This window comes from Callionymus lyra, chromosome 2 (genome assembly GCF_982586985.1).
Source record: "Callionymus lyra chromosome 2, fCalLyr1.hap1.1, whole genome shotgun sequence".
Classification (NCBI taxonomy): domain Eukaryota; kingdom Metazoa; phylum Chordata; class Actinopteri; order Syngnathiformes; family Callionymidae; genus Callionymus; species Callionymus lyra.
The window spans coordinates 32,287,399-32,313,279 of record NC_141819.1 but is presented as its reverse complement, the minus strand read 5'-3'; the positions used below and the strand labels follow the sequence as shown (position 1 = coordinate 32,313,279).

The window sequence follows — 25,881 nt, the reverse complement described above, 5'->3', positions numbered from 1 at the left end:
TAATTTAATAATAATTTAGGATTTTAATCAGACGCATTGCATTAATGTTGTGTATTTGATTTTTTTTAGCTGGGTGCAATATCATATAGCTTTTAAGTCCCTTATGTTGTAAACATATAACATTGGAAATGTAATCCAGACTGCTTAAAAAACGTTCTTTTGTCGAGTTAACAACTGAAGAACGGTAAAGTCTGACAATCACAATCATCAGTGATGTCACACCGATGACGACGGTCAGGGAAAACTTAAAAAAAAGTTGACAACTTTCTGCAAATCTGCCAGTTGTATCCCACAGATTCAACCTTTCGGGTTGAATACTTGAGATTGCTTCGGAAGCAAAACCAGATGATTTGAGGTTGTGGAGCTTCAGTAGATGTTCACCTGCCAAAACTGAAGTTCAAAGAGTTGCCGCAGTAACTGAGCGTTCTACTGAAGTATAGTTATCTCTTTATTATACAACAGTGGACAATCAATAGAAACTCCAGAACCCAGACCGTTCTGAAGTAATAGACGTTAACATGTTTCAACAACGATAGAATCTTTAACGACCGATTGTCGTATTGACCGAAATAAGATTCAAAGTAGAAACACTGTTCCTCCAAGAAAAGTCAGTTGGTACGTCTCTGGCATCTTGTCAAGATTTCTCTTGGACTTGTGAGGTTTTCAACTGGGAGGTAGACCAGGGGCTCATCCATGTCCCCCCCTGAAGCATAATGCGGCACAGATGTTTCATTTCAGGGCTGTCAAAAACAAACACACAAGGGGCTTAAATCATTTGTCTGTCTAATTCACTGGCAGAACTGAATGTATATTTACCAAACTCTCAGTAACAGTAGGTGTAATTGTGTTATTATGTTTTGTCCTTCGAGGCTGAATATATCTTAATTATCTCTGTGTTTGTCCTAGACTGTCAAATAACTCAACTTCAACATGACTTTTATTTATTTTTAGGGTTGTGCATTGGCAAGAATCTGTGATACGATGGGTAACACGATGCAGGGGCAACGATACATTGCAATGCAACAGAGGAACATAGGAACAAGGATATATTTATAGTATTGTCGAGTACTTGACTCCGCAGCCGCAGAAGTTTCAGACCGCATGACTCTCAACAAAGTCGTTACTGCTTTCATGTAAAAGCTGCTTGAGTCGACTGTATCCTCTCGCTCTCAGTCATTGCAGGGATCTTGTGGGATTTCATTGTTCCTTAAACTGTGGAAGAATAAATGACTTCTGCCATCTAGAGGATGGAATGGAATAGCCACACAAAACAGAACCAACACTGTGAAAATTGCACCACGTGTATGGTGCTATTTTATACACGTTATTGTAAAATACAACTTGATTTAAAAGCTAAAAACATTTAAATACTAAGGCTTTTTGTAATGCATACAGTTCTGTTGAATATCAGTACAGTATTGTGAAGAAAAGATGTCAGTGTATTGATATTTTTTACACAATTATAAGAAGTCTCTTTGTAATTACTGACTTCCATAATCTTTGTTCCTTATCTTAAACACCGGCATCTTTATATGTCATAGATATCATCAAGAATATGAATTTAAGATTTGGCCGCTGGACCGTTAATTCAATCATCGATTGTCTTTTAAACTTTGCTGCCTCGTCAATGGTTGTGTCGCTGACTTGAAATATGTGTCGTAATTTGCACCATCTGGGTGACGCAATTTAAATTCCGTTGTACTATGTGCAATGACAATAAAGAGATTATGATTCGCAAAATAATTAAACAAGGGCACAATTGTAGCGATGAAGAAGAAAACTTTTTTTTTATTCTGAGAGCATGGTGACATAAGAAACAAGGTACACAACGGAGGTTTGTGTTCTGTGTGTGTTTAATGATCGAAGCACAGTTTTGTTTTCAACTGTTCAGCCAAACTGAGTTTAAACTGGAAACAGGTCAGGTATGAGAGCTTTTTCCACCTTTTTTTTTCAGTGAGACCACGTCTGTCCTATCAGAGCGGCGTAATGCAGAAGGGTGTGCCGGGGTGGGCAGCAGTGGGGGGGGGCACATTTTTCCAGCTGTTTGCCAGCAGCTGGATGTCGACCAGGAAAGGGTGAGGTGGCACTGAGAGTCTCGTTGAGCTTCACTTTCATTTCTTCCTGAAAAACCTCAGGCAAACTTTTGGCCGGCTGCCACGAATCCTCATAGTTTGACGGGTTCACCTCAGTTCACGACACACAGGCGGCCTCAGTGCTCTTGAATGTTCTGCCGTCGTGAGGACGGAACCACAGAAGCTGCTCCTCTAATCTAAAACAAGTCCTCACTATCCCTGCCCACCATGACACATTCTTCACACAGAAACGAAACTTTCCGTGTGTGTGTTTGTGTGTAACCTTCCTGGCTTGATGTTGTGACTTTCCAGAGGTGGAGCGGGTGGGAAAGGGGCGTGGCCGCCCTCCTCCTCCCGCGAGGGGAAACTCCGGCTCACTTCGACCCGAGTCCTTCGCCCAGAGCAGCCGCTCCATCCTCCCTCCCGCCATGGAGAGCTCGCCCAAGTCGTCGCAGAAGGCCAAGAACGTGGTGATCGCTCTGCTGTCCATCTGGTCCATCATCGCGCTCATCATCATCGTGGTGTGGTCCACCTCGCCCGACCTGAAGGGCTCGTCCACGTACCGCGCCGAGCTGCAGGAGATGACGGAGAAGCTGGAGGGCACCAAGGTGGTGTGCAGCAAGAACAAGGTGGCGCTGGAGGAGATGCTGCAGCAGGCCAGGGAGGAGCAGGAGAGGCAGAGGGCGGAGGTCCTGGTGCTGCTCGCTCAACTCAACGCCACCAACTACACCCTGGCAGAGTGTCGGCAGGAGAACGTGAGTGAAATACACGCGTGAGACAGGAAAGTACAAAATCCTGTTTTAGTGTTTCAGTTTCCTTCCAGTTTCATTTCTCAGTCAGAGATGTTTATTCATGTTGTTCCTGATTCAACCCGGATTAGGATAGTTTTATGGATGATTTGATTTGTGTGTCCAATCATAGTTAGTGTCATTCTTCAGTGGACTTGAGTCACAGTACTATTAAAAAGAAGTAGGAACTGCACTTGTGGAACGTCGCTTTTGATGATTGTATTAGTATTTCTAGTTTTTGTAGTATTTGTTGTAGTATAAGTATATGTAGTAGAAGTAATATTTGTAGTAGTTGTGATAGTAGTTGGTCTAGTATTAATTGTAGTAGTTATAGTAGCATTAGTATTTATAGTAGCAGTTACAGTATTTGAAACAATAAAAGTAGAAACAATATTTTTTGTGGTAGTAGTTGTAGTAATTAAAATAGTTAATAGTCGTAGTTGAAATATTAATTATATTAATGTAGTAGAAGTAAAAAAAAAGATGTGGTTGAAGTTATTGTGATATTAAATGTTATAGTAGTAGTTAATATATTAGGGATTATTGTAGTAGAAGTAGAAATAATATTTGAGGTAGTTGTAGTTCCAGTAATAGTTGTAGTATCAGTATTTGAAGTAGTGTTTGTAGCATTAATGGAAGATGCAGTACTTGTAGATGTATTATTTGCAGTAGAGTAGTAATAGTAGTAGTTGTAGTAGTCATTCTATTTTAAGTCATAGTAGTAGTTGAAGCTTCAGTAGTAGCATGAATAATACATGTAGTAGTAGTTCTACAAAGATAAGTAGTTGTAGTATTAGCAGTAGTAATAGCAATAATCTGTCGTAGTTGTTATAGAAATATAAGTAGTTGTAGTATTAGCGGTAGATGTACTAGTAGTAACGGCAATAATATGTGAAGTTATAGTTCAAGTTGTATTGTTAGTCCTAGCAGTAGCAGCATTAGTAGTTGTAAAGGTAGTAGTCCTTGCTGTATAAATAATTAAAGTAGTGGTTTAGTACTTTTTGGACAGTTAAAGGTGGTAGTAGAACTAGTATTGTAATATATTGGTTTATAGTAGAAGCCGTGGAAATGGTAATAATTGTTTTAGTAGAAGTAGCAGTAGTTGTAGTTGGGTTCAAGAAGTGGTGGAAGTAGTACATGGAATTTAACTAGTAATAGTAGGGGTGGTTGTAGAGTTTGAAAGTGGTACTAGGAGTTAGAAAGGTGCAGTCTACCAGTAGAGCTTGTGAAGGTAGTACTTACTAAGAGAAGTTGTACTATTGGCTAGTAAAATATTGTTATAGTAGCCAGGGTAGTTGTAGTAATACATTTGTACTTGTAGTAGATGAGACAGGACTTGAATGTCGAAGTACTGTTGCTGCGTGTGGACCTCCTGTGAAAACTGAACTGTTGCTGCCAAACAAGAGACAACAAACCCAAAATAGACAAATATTTGGATCGGTTGCCAGATCTAGAGGAGAGATCCTGCCTCCTCACCGAAACACAGAAGAAACGACAGAATCCTTCTTTCTATCATGTGGACTTATTTAGCGTTTTCTCTTCCTGTCTGACTCACCCGACTGTTGCTGCTCGCTGCAGCCTCTGGCTTTTATGTCCAGGATTAGAATTTAAGAGACTTTGGTTGGAAAAAGTGAGTGTAGCCTTCCTCCTCTCCCTCCTCATCTTTTCATGGTAGCTTGTGACTCATTCCTTCTTCACCTCTAGTCCCTAGAATCTCTCCCTCGTCACCCTCTCCCTTTCTCATGGTTCTGCCACATCGTGCTTATCTGGTGTTTTTCCAGAATACGTGGAACAGCTGCAACCGTGTTTAAAGATACTGTAAGTGAAAGATAAGTTATTAATGCTAACTGTTAGCATTTAAACAAGTGTAGGCTGTGATATAGATATAACTTAGAGATGCTAACTGTTAGCATTTAAACAAGTGGAGGCTGTAATATAGATAACTTAGAGATGCTAACTGTTAGCATTTAAACAAGTGGAGGCTGTAATATAGATAACTTAGAGATGCTAACTGTTAGCATTTCAACAAGTGGAGGCTGTGATATAGATAACTTAGAGATGCTAACGGTTAGCATTTAAACAAGTGGAGGCTGTGATATAGATAACTTAGAGATGCTAACTGTTAGCATTTAAACAAGTGGAGGCTGTGATTGATATAACTTAGAGATGCTAACTGTTAGCGTTTGAAAAAGTGGAGGCTGTGATAGATATAACTTAGAGATGCTAACTGTTAGCGTTTGAAAAAGTGGAGGCTGTGATAGATATAACTTGGAGATGCTAACTGTTAGCATTTAAACAAGTGGAGGCTGTGATAGATATAACTTAGAGATGCTAACTGTTAGCGTTTGAAAAAGTGGAGGCTGTGATAGATATAACTTAGAGATGCTAACTGTTAGCATTTAAACAAGTGGAGGCTGTGATAGATATAACTTAGAGATGCTGACTGTTAGCATTTGAACAAGTGGGGGTAACTTGTGATAGAGATAACATAGAGATGCTAACTGTTAACATTTAAACAAGTGGAGGCTCTGATAAAGATAACTTAGAGATGCTAACTGTTAGCATTTAAACAAGTGGAGGTAACTTCTGATAGAGATAACTTTGAGGTGCTAACTGTTAGCATTTAAACAAGTAGAGATAATTTAGAAATGCTAACTGTTATCATTTAAACAAGTGGAGGCTGTGATAGATATAACTTAGAGATGCTAACTGTTAGCATTTAAACAAGTGATATAGATAACTCAGAGATTCTAACTGTTATCATTTAAACAAGTGGAGGCTGTGATAGATATAACTTAGAGATGCTAACTGTTAGCATTTAAACAAGTGATATAGATAACTCAGAGATTCTAACTGTTAGCATTTAAATAAGTGGAGGCTGTGTTAGAGATACGTTAGAGATGCTAACTGTTAGCATTTAAACAAGTGATATAGATAACTCAGAGATTCTAACTGTTAGCATTTAAACAAGTGGAGGCTGTGTTAGAGATACGTTAGAGATGCTAACTGCTAGCATTTAAACAAGTGGAGGCTGTGATAGCGATAAGTTAGAGATGTTAACTGTTAGCATTTAAACAAGTTGAGGCTGTGATAGCGATAACTTAGAGATGCTAACTGTTAGCAAGTGTTGCCGGTTAGAAAATCAACTAATAGTAGCTAACCGTTAGCATTTATACAAGTGGTGGCATTGATAAATATAATTCAGATGCTAACTAGTTCCTAGCATTTTAAGGAAGTTGTGAGAGAATGCCATCATTTAAAAAAACAAGTTTTTTATAATTTATGTTTTGATCTCTTACTTGGGTTTTGGAGTTGTTCCCAAGCCAGAGAGTGAGGTGTTCTTAATCCAGAGTGGAGCTTTCCCCCATTAGCCCATGTGGTATCATGATGCGAATAATGTCATTTGTTTGAACCGGGCCGTACATAAACATGACTGGAGAGGCCGGGTCACCTACAGAACCGTCTTATGGTTCAACATGTGAGGATTTACTGTATCTGTGATGTTCCTCGGCCACACCCTGTTCTGTCAGTCTTCCCTGGTGTCTGCTGCTCCCACTTTAAACTCTTCTGTGAGGTGAAAGGAATGTTTCTCGTGCCCTGTTTTCAATCGGCTGCAGCTGGCAGCTCGGCCCACTCTGTTCTGGGTTGAGTTGGCGCCAGTATCAGTCGGATCATGGGCAGGTTATCGGTCTATGTCTGCATGTTTCTGTGTTTGAGGAAAGTTCTCTAAAGAGACCCGAGCTGGTTCTGATTCTGCCCGGTACCAGACCTTCACCTTGTTATCATGGGGTTAAAAATAGCAGCTGAACACTGGACCCATGAGGCTCCTGGGTACATTCAACATAAGCATGCGAACATGTCGGGACTCCCTCTGAATTCCAGTATAGATCTGGTGAATCTGAAGTCTGTACACTTTCAGGCTGTTTTCCTTTCATTATCGCAAATCTAGCACTGACTTCATTCTGCAGTATATAAATAAAATATCAGCAACACACATTAAGCAACTATTTTTAAGACTTCAATTTGTCTGTAGCACATCTGAACATAAAATATAATTTAGTAAAAGAAATATATACGTTTTCTTCTCATATAATACATTACTGTTTGGTTTTTTTTTTTATGAGTGAAAGTCGATATTATTTAGTTTAATGCATAGTTATAGCTTTTTGGACGTGTATAAATATAAATAAAATTAAATCTACATTAAAAAAAAATCTTTCTTCTTAAGGGAAAAACAAACCCAAAGTGTTTTTCTCTTTCACATTGTTATATGGAATTTGAAAAATGATAAAATAACATATATATGATATAATAGTTAATATTTATGGTGAAGCTTCATGAAGCAGTGTTGAAATGTCACTTGAGAGCTCAGTAGATGGTGCTCTCACTTTAAAAATGATGTGAGCTTTCATTTGAATAGCTTTTCTAGAGTAATAGCTTTTTCTAGTGACATCTAGTGGACTAAAAATAGGGATCTTGTTTCACGAATTTTCATCAGCTCATCACTTATTATCAAACTGTACATGTAAATCAAAGAAATATATATATATTTCTAACTGGAAATCACATTCAAAATATATTTATTCCTTCCAGAATGTCCATCCACAATTATTTTCCCTATATACAAAATCAAATGTATATTTTTCAACTTTTAATGTGCACTTTGTGACATATTTAGCTATTTTCAGTTCATACATCCTGAGTTAATATTATAGTGAATAAAAGTGGTAATAACTTTATTTTATTGATGTGTCTTATATAGCAAACTTCCTTCCTCTGGTCATATTTTTTCTCGTATAAAATCGCATACAATTTTTCATGATAACAAATAAAGCTCACTAACTGATCTGAGCCACCATTGTCTAGGGTGTGTGTGTAGTACCAGAGCTCTGAGTGACTCAGGTGTGTTCATACCTGCAGGTGCTGCTGGCTCTGAACATCAGTGCGCTGCAGGAGGACGTGGAGCTGCTGCGACACAGGGAAGTCAACCTCACGGCTCAGCTGCAGCTGCAGGAAGGTAAGAACGTCACCAGGAAAATCTCCGTCACAGGCCATGAAAGGAGTCTCTCTCTCCGCTCTGGCGTCGCTGGCTGTTGCCACGGCGACCAGTGAGTCCGAGTAAACAAACCCAGCAGCTCCGGGAAGGTCACAAGCGGAGAGAGTCACGAGAAGATGTAAAAATATGAGTTGACTATGAAGAACGCGTGACGGTTCTGACAAACGTTTAACAATTGTGGAGCAGCAGTTCCAGTGAGAAAGTCACAGAATTAGATCCTGCTTGAAACTCACTGGTTTCCTCTTCGTCTGAAGTCATGGAGGGTAACCGATGACGAGGTTGTGTACAAGTGTGTGTGTGTGTGACGGCGGAGTTCTTCAATCGTCATCGGGTGACTCACTGGTAGGTAAGGCCAGGGTTCCAGGGGAGGAAAAAGTTGGTGTTGCCCGGAGTCTCCTTCTGCAGGATCACACAAGCATGTGAATGATCCCCGTGAGGGAGGAGCTCCACTGGACGAGGTGTTGTCCTGCACCAGCTGCCGGAGGAAACGTCCGCCCGAGAACAGAAGCAGGAAGTGACCTGAGAGGGTTGTTATGTGGACACAATCAAACACCTTCCTGATGTTTGTCCAGCAGACCATGAGTCACAGCCTGGAGGAGGGAGAGTGACTAGCATGGAGCAGTCAGCAGGGGGCGCCAGCTGCAGCAAGACCGTTAAAATAAATGACAAAACGCTAAACAATTCATATTGTTTTTAACAAAGAACTGAATAATAAACCTGTTAATGTGTATATATATTAATATATATATATTGAGGCCAATTATTACTTAAGATTCCGTTTGCGATCGATTTGGATATAGACATGGACATTTTTACTTTATTCGTTTACATTTTCCCTTTTGTTTTTTTTATTTTCAACATCTTTTTTTGTGATGTTTCATTTTATTTTTGACAACTTCCCTAATTAGAGGCACAGGGGACTGGAGCCTGTCCCAGCTACTTGGGGTGAGATATGGGGGACACCCTGAAAGCCATAATTTAAATAATTTAAACATAATTTAGGTAAAAAGATTTTCATTAATATAAAAAAATATTCTCTCAATAAAAGTAGATTTTGGAAAAGAGACCTGTTCAGTTCAATATTTCCTGACTGTAAGAACAATGAATACAATATTCCACATTAAAATTGGGAAAATTAAGTAAAACAGTTGATTATAAAATGCATAATTAAATATGATTATTAGTAAATTGTTTAAAAGCAGCATCACAAATATATCTAGTAGAAACAAAGTAATTTTTTCAGAGTTGATTGAAAAGATTTAATAGAACTCTGATGACGGGGTAAGAAGTGACGTCCTGGTTGTTTGGACCAGACTGCGGTCATGACTCAGTGGCAGCTCTGATAAGACTCACTCCCTTATATGTCCGCCTTCAGATTTATGATTAATCGTTTCCGTCGTCATGCCAACCAAAAAGCACGCTGACCTCCTCGTCTGATGTTCTTGTTCCCAGAGCTGGCGGAGGTCCTGCAGTACAACATGACTCTGGCCTTCCACCAGACCGAGTCCTGCCACAGCAAGAAGGCGGCGGCCGACAGTCAGATGCTGGCGGCGCAGAGCGAGACCCGAGCCTGCGAGTCCAGCCAGGTGTACCTGCAGAGGCAGCTGTGAGTCGTCCACCACCAGGAGGCGCCGCTGCTTCCCGACTCTAAAGTTCCACTTGTCTCCGCAGTCAGAAGTGCAAAGTGACCAACGCGGCTCCGCCCCCTCAGCGGCAGCAGGACGCGACCAGTAAACCACCGTGCGATGATGCCGCGTCGCCGCACGCCGCCGCCGTGTTGCTGCTCGTCAGCTGTGCACTCCATCTAATAACCTGTGAGTGCGCCTGAACGCATCACACCACTGACCATCATGACTAGTATCAATTCCTGGATCTACAAATCTCAAATCTTGACGTTTCAGGAGCATCACGGCGGCGTTCAAGGAGCCGACGGCGAGGACTGTGATCCAGGGGGAAGTGGGCGGAGCCTGGAGTGACTCATCGACTGCTGTACAAACTATCACGGCGACGTGTCCCCGCCGTCGTAAGAACCGTAGACGAACTTTCGCTTTGACTTGAAGAGACTTTTCACCACTGCTGCTTTTTCCCCCGCGTCCATCCAACGCCTCACGCTGCTGTCGCTTCCTTTTGTTTATCTAACCTTTGACGCTAGAACCAATCGTCGATGAAGCTACGCCAGAGAAACTCATTTTTGCTACGCGATGCCTTCAGGGACATCGGCATGGATTTGACTCCAGCTCCTCACATGTTGCATTTTTTAGCTTTGCCACAATCCCACAATACTCAGCAAGCTTCTTTTAAGCGTTCATAATGTTTTATATTTTTTCAAGTGACTGGCGAGTTTAAAACAATCTTACGTTCTGACTCAGATTTAAGCGATTTCCCATCATGCACTGGTGCTTATCCAACTGCAGGAGTCTTTGTTTACATGGACGACAACACTTGAATCACATGGATTGAAACATCTAGAGGAAGTTCAGGGAACTGCAACATACAAAGAGCAAGTGCTAGAAGTTATGAAAGGTTCGTCAGTAGAAGCTGGAGTGTCGTTGTCGTCCATGTGAACCTCCTGTGGCTGCAGATGTGAACACGCTAAAGTTATAAAGTTTCTCCCACTGTCACGTCTTGTTTTATTTTGTCAACTCTCAGTCTGAAGCTCCGTCGACTCTAGTTTTTATTTGGACTGCTGGTGCTGGTGGACGTCAATAAATGGGAGGCGTTTCCCAAACTGAACCTTTTGTCTGACATTCTGTGACGGAGACGTTTCTACTCGACTGGTTTGACTTACGATCAACGAGAAAACTCTCCAGAGAGAAGCACAGACACGACTCTGCTCAAAACTTTATTGTCTCACAGACACTTGAGGACGTCGAAGTTACAGACGGTTCCTCTCGGACAGCCGCACAACTTCCCGACCCGCGAGCCTTTACGCAACGCACACAGCTCGCCTGCGTCACACTGGAACCACACAAGTAGAGAGTTAGGATCAGGCAGAGCGCCCTCTAGTGTCACACGAGGGTTCTCACCGAAGGCAGCCAGCCCAGCTTCTTCTCAGAGGACGGGAGATCTTGGGTCTTCAGCTTCTCCAGAACTTCCTGCAGAGCTTCGATCTGAAGAGAGATTTAACTTCAGTGTTACACGTCAAAGAAGCATCAGAAATAAAACCCAAATGTTCCCAAAACAACATTTTTAATACACAACTTTTATTTAATACGCATGATAAACTTTGTATTTAACAAAATTCACAAACAAATTCAATATCACTATTGATAAACACAAAATTATTTTAAATACAATTTATTTTGAAGATTACAAGCAAAAAATAAAGATTATAAACCATTTCCAAGCTTTTTTCAGCACTTCAATGACGAAACTATTATAAATAAAAGTAAAATATAAAAATAAAAATGACAATTTTCATTTATAGTGCAATTTTTTTTTATTTTTTTTTTTCACCTGTTAAGATCAAGAATACCTTCAATTGATTAAATGGTTGTTTTCAAATAAAAGTATGAATAAAACTAGTATACAAGTGTAAAGACACAAGAATGTATTGAATGAAAAGACGTTTTTTTTCGTTTAATGTAAAGTACGAAAATTAGGATTTATAGAGAAACTAATTTGTAACAATAACATTTAATAACGGCAGCTTCTTATAAGCAAAAAGGACAGAAAAAGTGCTAGACCTCACCAGCTCCTTCTCGTCAGCGTCCGTTGTTCTGCTCAATCGCTCAAACCTCAGCTCACTGCAGCCTCCCAGGATGAGCAGCAGCCAGCAGGTGGCGCTCAGCAGCAGCATTCTGCCTCCTGACATGATGCTGCTGCCGCAGGTCTGAAGTCTGGACACTCGGAAGATTCTTTATACGCAGTGATATTTACACGCCATGATGAGATGAGACGTCCGGGGTCAACTGAGGTCGAGAGGTCGCCGCCAGCAAACAGGAAGTGACGAGCAAAGAGAAAAATTGTGACGATGTACAACCTCGGTTGGTCCAGGTGAACCCATGTGTCCACACAGGCACGACAGAGAGAGACGCAAACAAGTCCAAAAAGACACGACAGAGTCCGAAGAGTCCGAGGAGACACGATGGAGAAGACACGACAGAGTCCGAGGAGACAGGATGGAGAAGACACGACAGAGTCCGAGGAGACACGACGGAGAAGACACGACAGAGTCCGAGGAGACAGGATGGAATAGACACGACAGAGTCCTATTAGACAGGATGGAAGAGACACGACAGAGTCCGAGGAGACAGGATGGAAGAGACACGACAGAGTCCGAGGAGACAGGATGGAGAAGACACGACAGAGTCCGAGGAGACACGACGGAGAAGACACGACAGAGTCCGAGGAGACACGACGGAGAAGACACGACAGAGTCCGAGGAGACAGGATGGAATAGACACGACAGAGTCCGAGGAGACAGGATGGAATAGACACGACAGAGTCCTATTAGACAGGATGGAAGAGACACGACAGAGTCCGAGGAGACAGGATGGAAGAGACACGACAGAGTCCGAGGAGACAGGATGGAGGAGACACGACAGAGTCTGAGGAGACAGGATGGAGAAGACACAACAGAGTCCGAGGAGACAGGATGGAGAAGACACAACAGAGTCCGAGGAGACAGGATGGAGAAGACACGACAGAGTCCGAGGAGACAGGATGGAGAAGACACGACAAAGTCCGAGGAGACAGGATGGAGAAGACACGACAGAGTCCTATTAGACAGGATGGAAGAGACACGACAGAGTCCTATTAGACAGGATGGAAGAGACACGACAGAGTCCGAGGAGACAGGATGGAGAAGACACGACAGAGTCCTATTAGACAGGATGGAAGAGACACGACAGAGTCCTATTAGACAGGATGGAAGAGACACGACAGAGTCCGAGGAGACAGGATGGAGAAGACACGACAGAGTCCTATTAGACAGGATGGAAGAGACACGACAGAGTCCTATTAGACAGGATGGAAGAGACACGACAGAGTCCGAGGAGACAGGATGGAGAAGACACGACAGAGTCCAGGACACGACGGAGAAGACACGACAGAGTCCGAGGAGACAGGATGGAGAAGACACGACAGAGTCCGAGGAGACACGACGGAGAAGACACGACAGAGTCCAAGGAGACACGACGGAGAAGACACGACAGAGTCCGAGGAGACACGACGGAGAAGACACGACAGAGTCCGAGGAGACAGGATGGAATAGACACGACAGAGTCCTATTAGACAGGATGGAAGAGACACGACAGAGTCCGAGGAGACAGGATGGAAGAGACACGACAGAGTCCGAGGAGACAGGATGGAGAAGACACGACAGAGTCCGAGGAGACAGGATGGAGAAGACACGACAAAGTCCGAGGAGACAGGATGGAGAAGACACGACAGAGTCCTATTAGACAGGATGGAAGAGACACGACAGAGTCCGAGGAGACAGGATGGAGAAGACACGACAGAGTCCAGGACACGACGGAGAAGACACGACAGAGTCCGAGGAGACAGGATGGAGAAGACACGACAGAGTCCGAGGAGACACGACGGAGAAGACACGACAGAGTCCGAGGAGACACGACGGAGAAGACACAACAGAGTCCGAGGAGACAGGATGGAGAAGACACGACAGAGTCCGAGGAGACAGGATGGAATAGACACGACAGAGTCCTATTAGACAGGATGGAAGAGACACGACAGAGTCCGAGGAGACAGGATGGAGGAGACACGACAGAGTCCGAGGAGACAGGATGGAGGAGACACGACAGAGTCCGAGGAGACAGGATGGAGAAGACACGACAGAGTCCGAGGAGACAGGATGGAAGAGACACGACAAAGTCCGAGGAGACACAACAGAGTCCGAGGAGACACAACAGAGTCCGAGGAGACAGGATGGAGGAGACACGGCAGAGACACGACAGAAAAAGGCCTAAGACAGATAAAAGATACTTTCTAAACCCATCATATTGTTTCTTCTCTGTTCACGATGACTCCAGAAGGACCATCAGAAGCCATGACTCACTCCGACGTCAGATCTCATCTCATTTCCTCCTCAGTTTGACCCTCGATCGACCTCTAAAAACTGCTGGACAATCAAATCAGACACAAGTGCTTCTCACGACTTCCTTTTAGCAGTGATGTGTCCAACCTTCACTTTAATAACAGAACATATTTGTCTCTTTTAACGATCAAATGAAACTCATCATCTCAACAAATGGAAAAAAAACATAGCAATCAATCAAGTAAGAACAAATAAAATATTTATATAAAACTTAAATTCACCGACCGCAGCACCAGCTTCACGGCTCTTGAAACCTTTGTAGGACAGAAACGTTAAGAGTTTTATTTCCAAAGTTTTAGAAGGTTCTGTCTCACCTCAGTCGCTGAAGCTCGACTTGTGGCGCTGCTGAGCCTGAAAACACCACATGGTCACATGTGTTTGAGGACCATCAGTAGAACATCTTCAATCATGCTTCCTGACCCTTTCAACATGTATTCTGAATGACTCTCAACCACTTCCTTCTATCGTTCCTCCTCTCGCTCTCACTAGATGCCACCACATCATCAGCAGACATCATGGTCCCGACTAACTGCAGTTAAAGATGAGTTACTGACCATGAAGCTGCCGGTGTGATACCCGCACATGTACCACATCATCATCATGCTGGACGTGGCGTCGCCTCCCGGGTCTTTCCCAGCAAAAGGCGGAGGGGGGGTGAAGGTCAGAGGCTCCTGTGGAACACAAGGACTGTCGTTCAAGGAGCTGGTCTCACTGGTCGAGAAAAAAAACGATCAACTCGTCTTCCTTAAAGTTCTTTCAATCATGAACTCGCTCAGATCTCTTCGATCAAATATCGTTATGTACAAACAAGTGGTGGGTCACCAAGACTTGTGTCAGGTAAATGTTTCTGCTCCAAATATTAGAAAACTTAAAGCACATAGTTGATCGAATAACAAGGTACCAGAGTGAGCATTTCAAGGCTCAGAGAAAAGTCTAATCGTGTGCCATTACTAGCGCCCTCTAGTGGACACTTGCCAAATCACATGAGTGAAAACGGAATTAAAAAGCAGTGAGTCACTGAGAGTGGGTTTGTGACTCAGTTCACAGACATCTCAATACAATCGCTTTACCCCGAAGTTCAAGTGATCAGGAAATGGAGGGAGAACAGGAAAGTTAGGATTGGTGGACTTCTCTGCAGGACTGCCTTTTTTGGGTTTGTCTTTTTCCACTTTGGATTTCTGAAGAAATACAGAGAAACTTTGTATCAGAGCCCGTTGTGTGCATCACACATGACAACACAAGGCTCAGGTCAGACTATCCTCATGAATTATTTTGCCAAAATAGGTGTTTAACATTGTAACTCACATTTTACTTGTAGAGGATTTATTTTATAAACTGTTTAGTAACCGTTAGGCTCAACTATTTTTTTCGTGGTGATGTTTATTAAACACAGCAACTTGTTTCTTTAATAAGACTGATGACGCCACATTCAAGTATGCAACGATGGTCATCACGTCGCCACCTCGTGGCCATTAAAGGTACTCGCCACAGGGGAGGGCCTCTCTACTCCAGCTCCTCGCTCATTCTGGTTCTCCTCCCGCCGTCTCCTCCTCCAGTCCGTGGACCTGAAGCTGCCGACCTGTGAGGCATGTCCGGTCATGGATTTAAAAAAAAAACAACTGGTGAAGTTTGTTTCAGACACTTGTATGTGGAGTTTTAAAGAAACAACGGTCCCAGGTTCACCTTGTCTGCTCTGCTGGCTCCATGTAGCTCATCAGATCTGAGCAAGCTGTCCATGTCCACCTCCTCCTCGTTGTTGTAGACGTCAAAGCGAACGCGGCACCGCAGACCTTTCACCCACAGCACCACAGCCGGGTACACCAGCCCATCCTCGGAGAACACAGCGCGACAAGGAGACCCGGCCTTCCACTCCTGCAGAACCAAAACCAAGCAGAGCTTTTCACTTTTGTTTTAATCCACTCATCAAGCGTCGTCGTGAGGAGGAACTCGGGTACCTTAGCAAGTACAGATAGAACGAAAAGTGTTTTTACAGAAGGAACCTTAAACTGCAATTTAACTTTTCCAAGTTACGCTCTGTGATGGTATTTTAATGGTGCATTAAGTCTTTGACATCAAGTCCAGAGAGACACGATGGAGTCCAGTGAGATATATAGCACTGAATAATGTGGATTTTTAGCATCATTTATAATAAAACATGAGTACAATATTAGTACAAACAATTTTGCAATAAAAATACGGTCAAGTCAAATTAAGCAACAAAAGTTATTTATATAAGAAACACTTTTAAACGTTGTAAATCTGCAGTGAAGCCATCAATTCTCTGAATGAACTAGAGACTCAACTGCAGGTCAGTCTGGGTCAGAATGATTGGTAGCAGTAAATATATCTGTAGAGTCAAACTGAGAGAGCGGAGGAAAGTGTGCTGGTCTTAAATATCGTGGCGACTAAAGATAAATATACAGTCCAGGTTTTGACAGAAGAGGTTCCTGTCACCCACAGAAAAAAGACTATTTCATAACCTGGATAAAAAAAGTGTCATTTGTGGAACCTCTTCTTTGTGAAGTAACAAAACTATCAGGCTCCCAAAACAACAACCATCACAATGACTATTATTAAGAATAAAAATTATTTGTACACATTTTAATAGGATCTACTGATGTCATGTCGGGACTCTCGACGGTGACCCTCACCTCACATTCATCTACATGCTTCTGTTTCACCCGAGTGTCCTCCTGTGGATGAAGTGACAGCGAGTTCAACTTCACGACCTCCTCGTTGCCGTAGTCGCTGAAGCGAACCCTGCAGCCGTCAGCGTCCAGTGCCACCACTGACCCACGATACACCACACCGTCCTCAGACCACACGGCCCAACACTCGTCACCCACCTTCCACTTGTGACACAAACACCACCTGCATGTCTTGTACGGTTACGTGAGCAGGAAGTGAATGGAGAGGTCAGAGGTTACCTGTACTTGGGCGTTACTGGACGCAGGAAGTGGATCTTCCTCCTGCACCTTTGAATCTTCACCATTGTTCTCCACCACTGCTGAGTTATTCGTGCCGGTGGGATCCTTGCAATAAAATGCAATTCAAATGAGTTTTATCTTTAACTGAATTACAAAATACACTTACTGTATTTCAGTAAAGAATAGCATAATGCACAATATTATGTCTTTTTCATTCTGCCTTTTTTTCTTATAAGTTAAATTAAAAGTAAAGATTTGCACAATTATTTTTAATTTGTATGTTTAACACACACGCGTTCATGCTAACCTTTGATGGAGCTGACTAACCACGTGGAAATAATAAACACTGTGACTAGAATGCAAGTTATTAGTTTGTATTAATAAATAATACATTAAACCTTAGATAAATCCAGGACTTTCAAGGGTTTTATCAGGGGTGTCGTCGGATCCATCTCCCCGGGCTGAACAGGTTCGTTCTGGTGGATTAAAGGAAGATGTAAGCGTGCTAGCTTGATAGCCGCTAGCATGACTGTTAGCTGAGAGTTGGTGAAGTAAATTGCAACTAAACACTTTTTAAAGATAAACTCTTACCTGTTGAGCATTTTCGCTACACAACGTATTCATAGTCGCTTCACTCATCACCGTTCTTGGTTTTTAAATTTTCAATTACACACCTGAGTCAAGTTATTTAAAACGGCTTCCGGTTTAGAGCTTCAAAATAAACGCGCGCAGCTGCGTCAACATCCATCATTTCCGTTTACAATTAAAGTTTTTTCAAGCGCTAGAAATAACGTTTTTATGCAATAAAAAATTGATAATACATCTCAATGGCAATGATTTAGTAATTCATTTTTAAAAAAGCACAAAAAAAACCAAACAACAACAAATGTAATTGTATAGTTTAATAGAGAGCAATTGATATCTGAAACACACAAAAAAAGTAAAAAACAACAACAATAAAAGTGCTTGATTTGAGTTGAGTCACCCATAATTTAAAACAAGGCAATATGTGTTAAGCTTTTCTCTGTTTCAAATTTAAAGTCTGAAAAAAAAAAGTATTTTTACTGTTGATGACAGATGTTTAAGATTACATTGTCAAATTATTTATTTATTATTTTTATTTTATTTTTCTGTTTGTCCGATTGCCGTGTCAGCATTCTAACTGAAGTAGTCAAAACGCACCTCTCCTCATTAGAATACCATATTGTTTATGGTTAAATGAGGACCAGTCCAAAAAGTTGTAATTGAAGAAAAGATAATTCAGAAAAATAAACATACAAGCTGAAATATGAATTAAAAAACAACAATGGGAACAATACATGGACACCACAACATTATGTCTGATGTTTGTTGACACATGCTCAAATATGGCCATGATGATGTGCTTGTGTCGTCTTTGACACTGATTTATTTCATTATGTTATTTATTGTGTGAGATGTTGCCTTATATAATTGTTACTGAAAGTGCATAAATCAATAGTTACGTTTATTGTCCTAATTGAAATAGATAAAGATATTAACCTCATAAAATGACACAACAGGTCGAGGTATTTTCAATTCATCCCCCAATATCTTGAGAACAATACTATGGATCCATCAACATTTTAAATGTAAAGTGGAATGAAATCCCTCAAAGAATGAAAAAATAAAACTTTTTTTTCTCCCAGTGTGGTCTGCAGTAAGTCAAGCTTAACTCGAGTGTGTCGATCGTTCATTAGGGAAAAGAAGAAGCTGCCGGAAATTTGTGAAACAATTAGAAATGTTATCCGTGTATTCTGGAGGCCTTTCATGGATCCTGGAAATGAGGCCGAGGACTGTCGGGGAGAAATGAGAGATTAAAGACGTGTCGGATGTAAATGAAGGGAGAGGGAAGAGCGGCAGGAAAACCAGGAGACTGCAGACGAGTGAGGGCAGCAGGAGGCCTCACACACTCACACACTTTTTCACTGCTTTTTTTGTGGATTCGCTTAATTGTTCTGTTTCATTTTCATGACTCCAAACTATTCTTCATTAAACTCACAAACTCTTAGTCATATATAAAAGTTGTTTTTGTTCAAAAAGCTGATTAAATCCATTTGGTTGTTTTTCTCCTTTACAACTTCTCTGAAGGAGCTGCTAGAACTTAAACTAACAATACATCACTTCATGTTAAAAAACATATTTAAACACCTCTTTACATACAACATTAAAAGATAGCTTTTTTTTTAGCAGTCGCGCTATAAGCTAACTAGGCTAATATAAGCAACATTAAGACTTGATCTATTGACATACATTTGGAACAAAATTGGGATCATCTATACACATGCACATAAATATATATATATTTTCTCATTAAACAGTTCAATTATGTTCAAAGACATTGGTCAAGTAAGAATCTAACCAATGCTAAGTAGCTTAGCGGTGGTGAGATAACAAAAGATAATAAAGCAGGATATAATCACATTTATTTCTTACGAATGTTGTTTTCTTTGTCAGAATTCCAGCAATTTCTTAAACATTCAATAATCATTGAAATAGATCGTAAAACAGATCATCTAACGTGAGCTAGGCTAACAAGCTAGCTGATGCTGCAAAACAAGCAAAACGAAACACAAGTGTTAAAGCTAAGAGCAATAAATGTATTTGAAAACAGAATTTCTCATGTTTAGGACTCATTTATGAGAACAATAATGAAGCGTTAAACGTCAGATTAATTTGCCACACCGTCGACTATTCAGGGACTAAACTTCTAAATCACATCCTCTGGTAAAGTTCCTCAGCGAGGAGTTGAATGTTCGCGCGGACGAGGTGTCGGCGCCTCCAGATCTAACAGCTCCACTGTGGATTGTGACTTTAAAGTCAAGTGAGTTTATTCTGGGGTTCACACGTTCATCTGTAGCAGCAGCCCTGCAGGAAATTCACACTCAATAACATCCTCGGTGTGTTGAGATAAGAGGTGGCCGACAACTCCTTGAATACTCTTACTATTCTTTTCTTTTCTTGAATAAATGAAACCTCCGCATTCCCTGACACTAGTGAAGATTTGAGTCATTACAATGTTCAGACCATGAAGCTCAAGTGAGACAAACTTGATCTCCAACAGATGACAAGTGATAACGTAAAGATGTGATTTTGTGTTTAATATTCAGATCCTCCCGAAATACCATTTAGCAATTAATGGTTTAATTAATTATATATTTTTTTATCAATATAATTTCCGTTAAAATATGTTCATCCCTAACAAGCGTAATAATAATGTTGAATATGTTCTATACCGATCCTATGGATCGTTGATGCTGAATATTTTGGTTAAAAATTGACTAATAGATATCAAATTTCACATGATTAAAACATTTTAAATTTAAGAACATGTTATTTATGTTGAGTGATTGATATTAAAAAGTAGTAGAAAACCCCCCCAAATATAATTCGGAAAAATGCTTAACTTTGATGTACAGTAAAGTTTAGTTCTCATGTTAAATGAGTGACTTGATAAACACGCTAACGACTCATGATTAATCAGGAATTGATCAGTGAAGCTCATCTCATTTACATAATTGTCATTAATCCAATCTTGAACAGTTTATTTGTTCAAAGAGGACAAGTCAGAACAAGTTTGTTAAATTAACTAAAAAATAAATAAATTAAATGATTAAAAGTTGTACAACATCCATCAGAGTTCATACATTGAAACATTTTTTGGATTAAAAAAACGCATATTATGATTATGACATTTTATAAATATATATATTTAAATGTTTACACAATTTTTGAAGTTAAGGGGAGAATATAAGTGAGTGTAGTTTATTTTACGTGTATTTATTTTAATGTAGCGTATCTATTGTCTACTCTGTGAGAACTGAAAATAATGATTGATGGGGATTTTTGCAAGTATATAATTTATTTGATAATGTCTTCATGTAGAGTTGAAAAGTGTTGTTGTTGTGACCAATATAAACCAGCAGAGAGCGCTACACAGCCACTAATAAAACAGCGACTCTAAATGAACGTTGACTTGTTACCTGCACTTACTTTCAGCCTGAGAAGTAAAACAATTACATCAGTAAATTGACCAAGACTCGGCAGAATGGGATTACAAAAATGTTTGTAATTGCTAATAAAGATTGATTAGGTTTTTACAAAGATCTGAATGTGTTACATCATCGTTCAATTTAACAATAATCAGAGATAATCTGAGTGGGATTAAGACTGCGTCACTAGCGTGATTGATTTATCTCTTCAAGGACCTCAGCGGTCACGTGTCCTGCTTTATCAATGGACACTCAGTTAATGATTATAGGTTTGATTGGTTCACAATCACTTACAATCAATTGTGATGACAAACAGGTTCAATGTGGAACAACTGTGTGACATGTTGGTGCATCTGCAACACAACATGCTTGAATATTAAATATTTATTTTTTGGAATATTAAATATATAATAATGTTGCATTCTATATTTTGACTGACACATTTTGATCAACAAAATTAAAATAAATTCATATTTTAAAGAAACATTACATTTTTTTTTTACAATCAGTATCAAATAATGACGTATAAAAAAATACTTATTCCGTAATAACATGTTAATTCGAATTTGTAAATAAAGTTGGTAACCTATAATAATATATAATATTTTATTATTTTTCCTTCTCATATGCAGAATACTTTACCTGCCAGTGTTATAAAGGTACCAGGCGATTTTTGTTTTTGATGATATAACTACAGAATAAAATAAGGAAATAAATATAAATGAAAAACAATAATATATAGTTTCAAAAGTTAAGCATTAATAGTAATATCAGTTTTGCAGGTGTGGTGGTATTTATATTTATGATGTATTGTACAGTAAAGCTTCTAGTATATTGAAGTCACACATGAATTTATTTTTTATTTTTTATTAAACAGGGTGAAAACAAAAACCGCACCACTTGACTTCCAGTTGAAATCCCCTCTACTTTGAAACTGTCCGGCAAACCCGCTGCTGAGTCTCGACCGGACTTTCCTGACCTTGTTGTTCGACAGGAACTGGTTCCACAGAGAGTTCTGTTCCGACATGCCCGCAGGTTTCGTGCTGCAGTTCCACCGGTCCGACCGCTGGGGGGCGCACCAGACCTCGGTCAGAAACTATGCAACATTTTTTATATTCATGCAACTTATTTTTATTTGTTTTAAAGATTTGCACGTCATTATAAACCAGTCCGTGTGTATAGAATCGTTTTGAAAATAGGTTTAATTTGATCATTTTCTTGCACATAGAAGTTACACAAAGCATGAGTTTCTTTCTTGTAAGTGCTGGAGGTTTAGGGGAAAGACGCAGAAGCTCTGACTGTCCAGTAAACAGAGTGATGGGAGGAAGAGGAGGAAGAGGAGGAGGAGAGGAGGAGGAGGAGGTGAAGGAAAGAGCGGGGGATTCTCCGAAACCGCCCACGTGGGAGCGCAAACATAGCAAAAGCGAGTCGCCAATCACAGCACACGTGGTGGAAACTGCCGACCAATCAGAGCGAGGCCGAGCCAGTCAGCTGACGCACGCCGCCCCGGCGGGTATATAAGGAGCTGGTTTCGACTCCACCGGTCAGATTCCTTTCTGAGCCTCACAGGAACTTTTCAAGCACCTGATCTGGACTTTACTCTTCTGGACTCGTACTCCTGGATTACTACTGTGGATATTTGACTCTTTTTATCCTGGATCTTGTGGATTATTACTCTGACTTCAGCATGACTCTGGAGGAAGTCGTGGGTTCGAGCAGCACCGAGAAGAAGTAAGTTCGTGTCTATTAGAACCCGTGGTGCGTTCACGTGTCGAGGACAGAATCCTGACCCTGGTTTGTGTTCTTGCAGGATGGAGAGCGAGAGTCTGGCTCTGGAGGAGCTGCTGGTGGCGGCGCAGCGTCAGGACTGCGTCACGGTGGGAGTGTACGAGTCCGCGAAGCTCATGAATGTGTAAGTATCTGAGTGATGAAGATGATGATGATGATGATGAAGATGGTGATGATGAAGATGATGCTGATCGGTACCTCGTCTCTGCAGTGACCCGGACTCGGTGGTCCTGTGTATCCTCGCCACGGACGAGGAGGACGCGCACGACATCGCGCTGCAGATCCACTTCACGCTCCTGCAGGCCTTCTGCTGCGACAACGACATTAACATCGTGCGCGTGTCCGGCATGAGGCGCCTGGCTCAGGTGCTGGACTCCTCCTCCTCCTCCACCACCTCCTCCTCCTGCTCCTCCTCTGACGCCGAGGACAGCAACGGCAACGAGCCCCGGGACCTGCACTGCATCCTGGTCACGGTGAGTCCACATAACCAGAGTCTAACTCCCTAGTCTCCGTGACGTCATGAGGCTAACCCTCCTCTCTCTCCCTCCTCCTTCAGAACCCACCCGTGCAGCCGCTCCAGTGCAAAGCCCTGCAGGACGTGAGCAACTTCTGCAAGGAGAGCCGCTACAGGAACCAGTGGGTGCCCAGCCTGGAGCTGCAGGACCGCTGATCCGCACCCTGCACTCTTGACGCTGAGACCGCCGCCGAGCGGTGAGAAAAGAGTTGAAGCAAACGACCGACCTCGTTCAGAAGAGGGAACCCTGGCGTTTGAGGAGAGTGGGGGACGGAACCTGCTCCAGAATCGCAACCGGGTCGAAACTGGACTCCCGTCGCCTGAGGTGTCAGCGGGGACATTTATCGGGTGTTCTGGAGGGAGGAAGCGGGACCAGAATCTGCTCCTTGGGAGAGAGCTTGGATTGTCACGTGACTCAGTGACCGCTGCAGGGCTGAAGCCACAGGTGTGCGCTCACCTGGACGCTTGTGCTTTTACCAGTCTCTTGTGCTGAGACACCTGTTGATCCCATGTTTGCACGTGTGTTAACCACCGATCAATAAATTGATGAAGAAGAATTATTGATATCTGAGTGATTTGTTTGAGCTGCTGCAGAGATACATGTTCACTTCAACACCCTCTCACCTCAGTCATCTCACTTCCATCCACTTATCTCTGAGCACAGAAACACTCCCGAGGAATAACATGCTGTATTTTGAGCAATAAAATACCAACTCATTAACTTTTAAAACAAATACTTTACCAGCAGACTGACTTGCTTATGCAAATCTCATGACTCTGCATTTTTCAAATTAAAGTCAAGCACTTATTTGAGTTTTGTAGATGGTTATCTTGGTGACTCAACTCTTTCAAAGGTCGCAAAATGTCACTTTTACTTCGGTTGAACTTTGTTGATCACTCGGGGAAAACTTGTTTTGTGTAAGTTGTGGTTTCAGCCTCAGCACAGCAGCGACAGAACTGAGAAAACGAGTGCAAAGTGCACACAGATCATAATTCTTGGGTGGAAACTAAGGATAAACTTGGATTTTGTAGGTTATTTATGTACTTCTTCTAAAAATAGTATAATATTCAACACAGCAACATCTCTTCCATTCCCACCATTTTAAAAATAAATCAGTCAAACAATAGTTCAGAACAGATATTTTATGACAGTATTTATTGAAAAGAAAAAAACATTCTGTGTTTTGTTGTTCAAACTTATAAAACAAGAAAATATATTAAATTCTTCAGTCGACATCTTGTATGTGATCGTTGTTCTGAACAAAATACATTTCAACTAAAAAAAACAAACAGTACAATTTAAACTAAGGATCTTGAATTCTTCTAAATGTGTCTGATGAAGTTCTAAATTAAGTTGGTGAACAATAATAACATAACAAGGGAACAATCGTAATAATAATAGCAGTGTCATACAATGGTTCACTAAGTAGGACATGGCATATGTACTCGAGTCCAAATCTGGTCTAGCAAGTCCTTTTATGCGGACAGAGCAAACTTGAAATTAAACTATTATCAGCTTAAATTAATTCATCTTAAAACTAGTCGCGGATGCTAAGAATGAGCTTCCATTAAAATGGAGATTGAAGTTGTGTCATCAGCGTGTCATCAACATACTAATGTCAAAAATGGCAACATTTAACACAGTACTAATACATGAATCAGAATCTATATATTATCTAAATGCAACAACAGTCCTGTAACATGAAATTAATTTGAGCAACTCTTCACAGCAGACGTTACCAAATATAAAATGTAAACCATAAATACATCAAATTAAACATTTAAATTAAGATAATGGCTCCTTATATTTAATCTATTGTATTTATAATCCAGCATTGAGCGAATTAGGATAAAATATGGTGGTTCGTGTTGAATTATGATAAAATTGATAAAACTACAATTAGTTTTTGTTTTTTTTAACTCTCCTGGGGTCAAGTTGGGGAAGGGGAGGCTTTAGTAAGGAGGACAAAATTGCACAACTTAGGTCTGTCCCTGGACCTCCTCACCTGGAGACAAATGCATAAACCAACTCAACTGGAGCAGAGTTCTCTCCTGGATGACCAAACTGCTGACTCAGTGAGGGCTTTGTCTTTTGGCTCAGCTCTTTTAGAAACACAGTCTCAGACTGTAGGCAAAGTAAGGAAAATGTGATTTATCTGAAAACCCGTTGAGAAAAGTCTTAAATTGAAACTGTCTCATTTCTAGTCACCGTTTGCAGGAAGCTAATGGATGACTAAACTCTGACAGAAACTGAGAACGAATCCCTGGAACCTCATCAGCTCAGGGGTCACGTGATCACAGGGTGACGAGTCAAGGCTGCTGCTGTGAAGTTAAAAGCTTGTTAAAAAACGAACTTCTGAACGCATCTGAAGCTTTTTTCACAAGACTCTCAGTAAAAAAAAAGATCAAACTTCTCCTCGGTTTGCCGTGGAAAACCCTGAAGCGGTCTCTGGTGGGGGTCCCGCGGCTGTCTGGTCCTGTGGTTCAGCTCAGGAGACGCGTGGGGCGAGACCTCCAGAGAGAGAGAGCTCGTAAATCTGGTTCTGGTTCCTGAAAGTCTGAAACTCACACTTAGAGAATCTGAGGCTTTAACCATTCTGCTGTTTAATGCTTCTTTATTGAAGCTAATTTCTTCATTCACTCATATTATTCTGCTTATTAATGATTT

The 25,881-nt window shown here is 41.2% G+C and overlaps 4 protein-coding genes across 5 annotated transcripts; 2 read left to right on the top strand and 2 right to left on the bottom strand.

Moving 5' to 3' along the window:
- Positions 1–2,162: 2,162 nt before the first annotated feature.
- On the top strand, positions 2,163–10,649 carry LOC148086580 (uncharacterized). Its single transcript, XM_087784747.1, has 5 exons — positions 2,163–2,827; positions 7,781–7,877; positions 9,369–9,522; positions 9,588–9,730; positions 9,818–10,649. Coding segments are annotated over exons 1-5 (723 nt in total). The 5' UTR covers positions 2,163–2,500; the 3' UTR covers positions 9,820–10,649.
- A 117-nt stretch (positions 10,650–10,766) lies between these two features.
- Positions 10,767–12,091, bottom strand: LOC148086579 (cocaine- and amphetamine-regulated transcript protein-like). Its single transcript, XM_087784759.1, has 3 exons — positions 11,608–12,091; positions 10,943–11,026; positions 10,767–10,874 (listed from the first exon to the last, which is right to left on the bottom strand). Exons 1-3 carry the CDS (start codon positions 11,728–11,730, stop codon positions 10,767–10,769), a joined length of 315 nt encoding a protein of 104 aa, XP_087640885.1. The 5' UTR covers positions 11,731–12,091.
- A 1,858-nt stretch (positions 12,092–13,949) lies between these two features.
- Positions 13,950–17,614, bottom strand: LOC148086578 (survival motor neuron protein-like). 2 transcript variants are annotated; one of them, XM_087784739.1, is made up of 10 exons: positions 17,493–17,614; positions 17,300–17,377; positions 16,902–17,006; positions 16,626–16,826; positions 15,658–15,846; positions 15,461–15,553; positions 15,045–15,152; positions 14,529–14,645; positions 14,289–14,325; positions 13,950–14,228 (listed from the first exon to the last, which is right to left on the bottom strand). In XM_087784739.1, exons 1-9 carry the CDS (start codon positions 17,538–17,540, stop codon positions 14,290–14,292), a joined length of 975 nt encoding a protein of 324 aa, XP_087640865.1. In that variant the 5' UTR covers positions 17,541–17,614; the 3' UTR covers positions 13,950–14,228; position 14,289. The 2 variants fall into 2 exon arrangements, with proteins under 2 accessions (XP_087640865.1, XP_087640866.1); XM_087784740.1 differs by lacking the exon at positions 16,626–16,826.
- A 4,861-nt stretch (positions 17,615–22,475) lies between these two features.
- On the top strand, positions 22,476–23,770 carry LOC148086577 (growth arrest and DNA damage-inducible protein GADD45 beta-like). Its single transcript, XM_087784752.1, has 4 exons — positions 22,476–22,642; positions 22,722–22,823; positions 22,911–23,172; positions 23,256–23,770. The coding sequence occupies exons 1-4, from the start codon at positions 22,599–22,601 to the stop codon at positions 23,367–23,369; spliced, it is 522 nt and encodes a 173-aa protein (XP_087640878.1). The 5' UTR covers positions 22,476–22,598; the 3' UTR covers positions 23,370–23,770.
- The last annotated feature ends 2,111 nt before the right edge of the window (positions 23,771–25,881 follow it).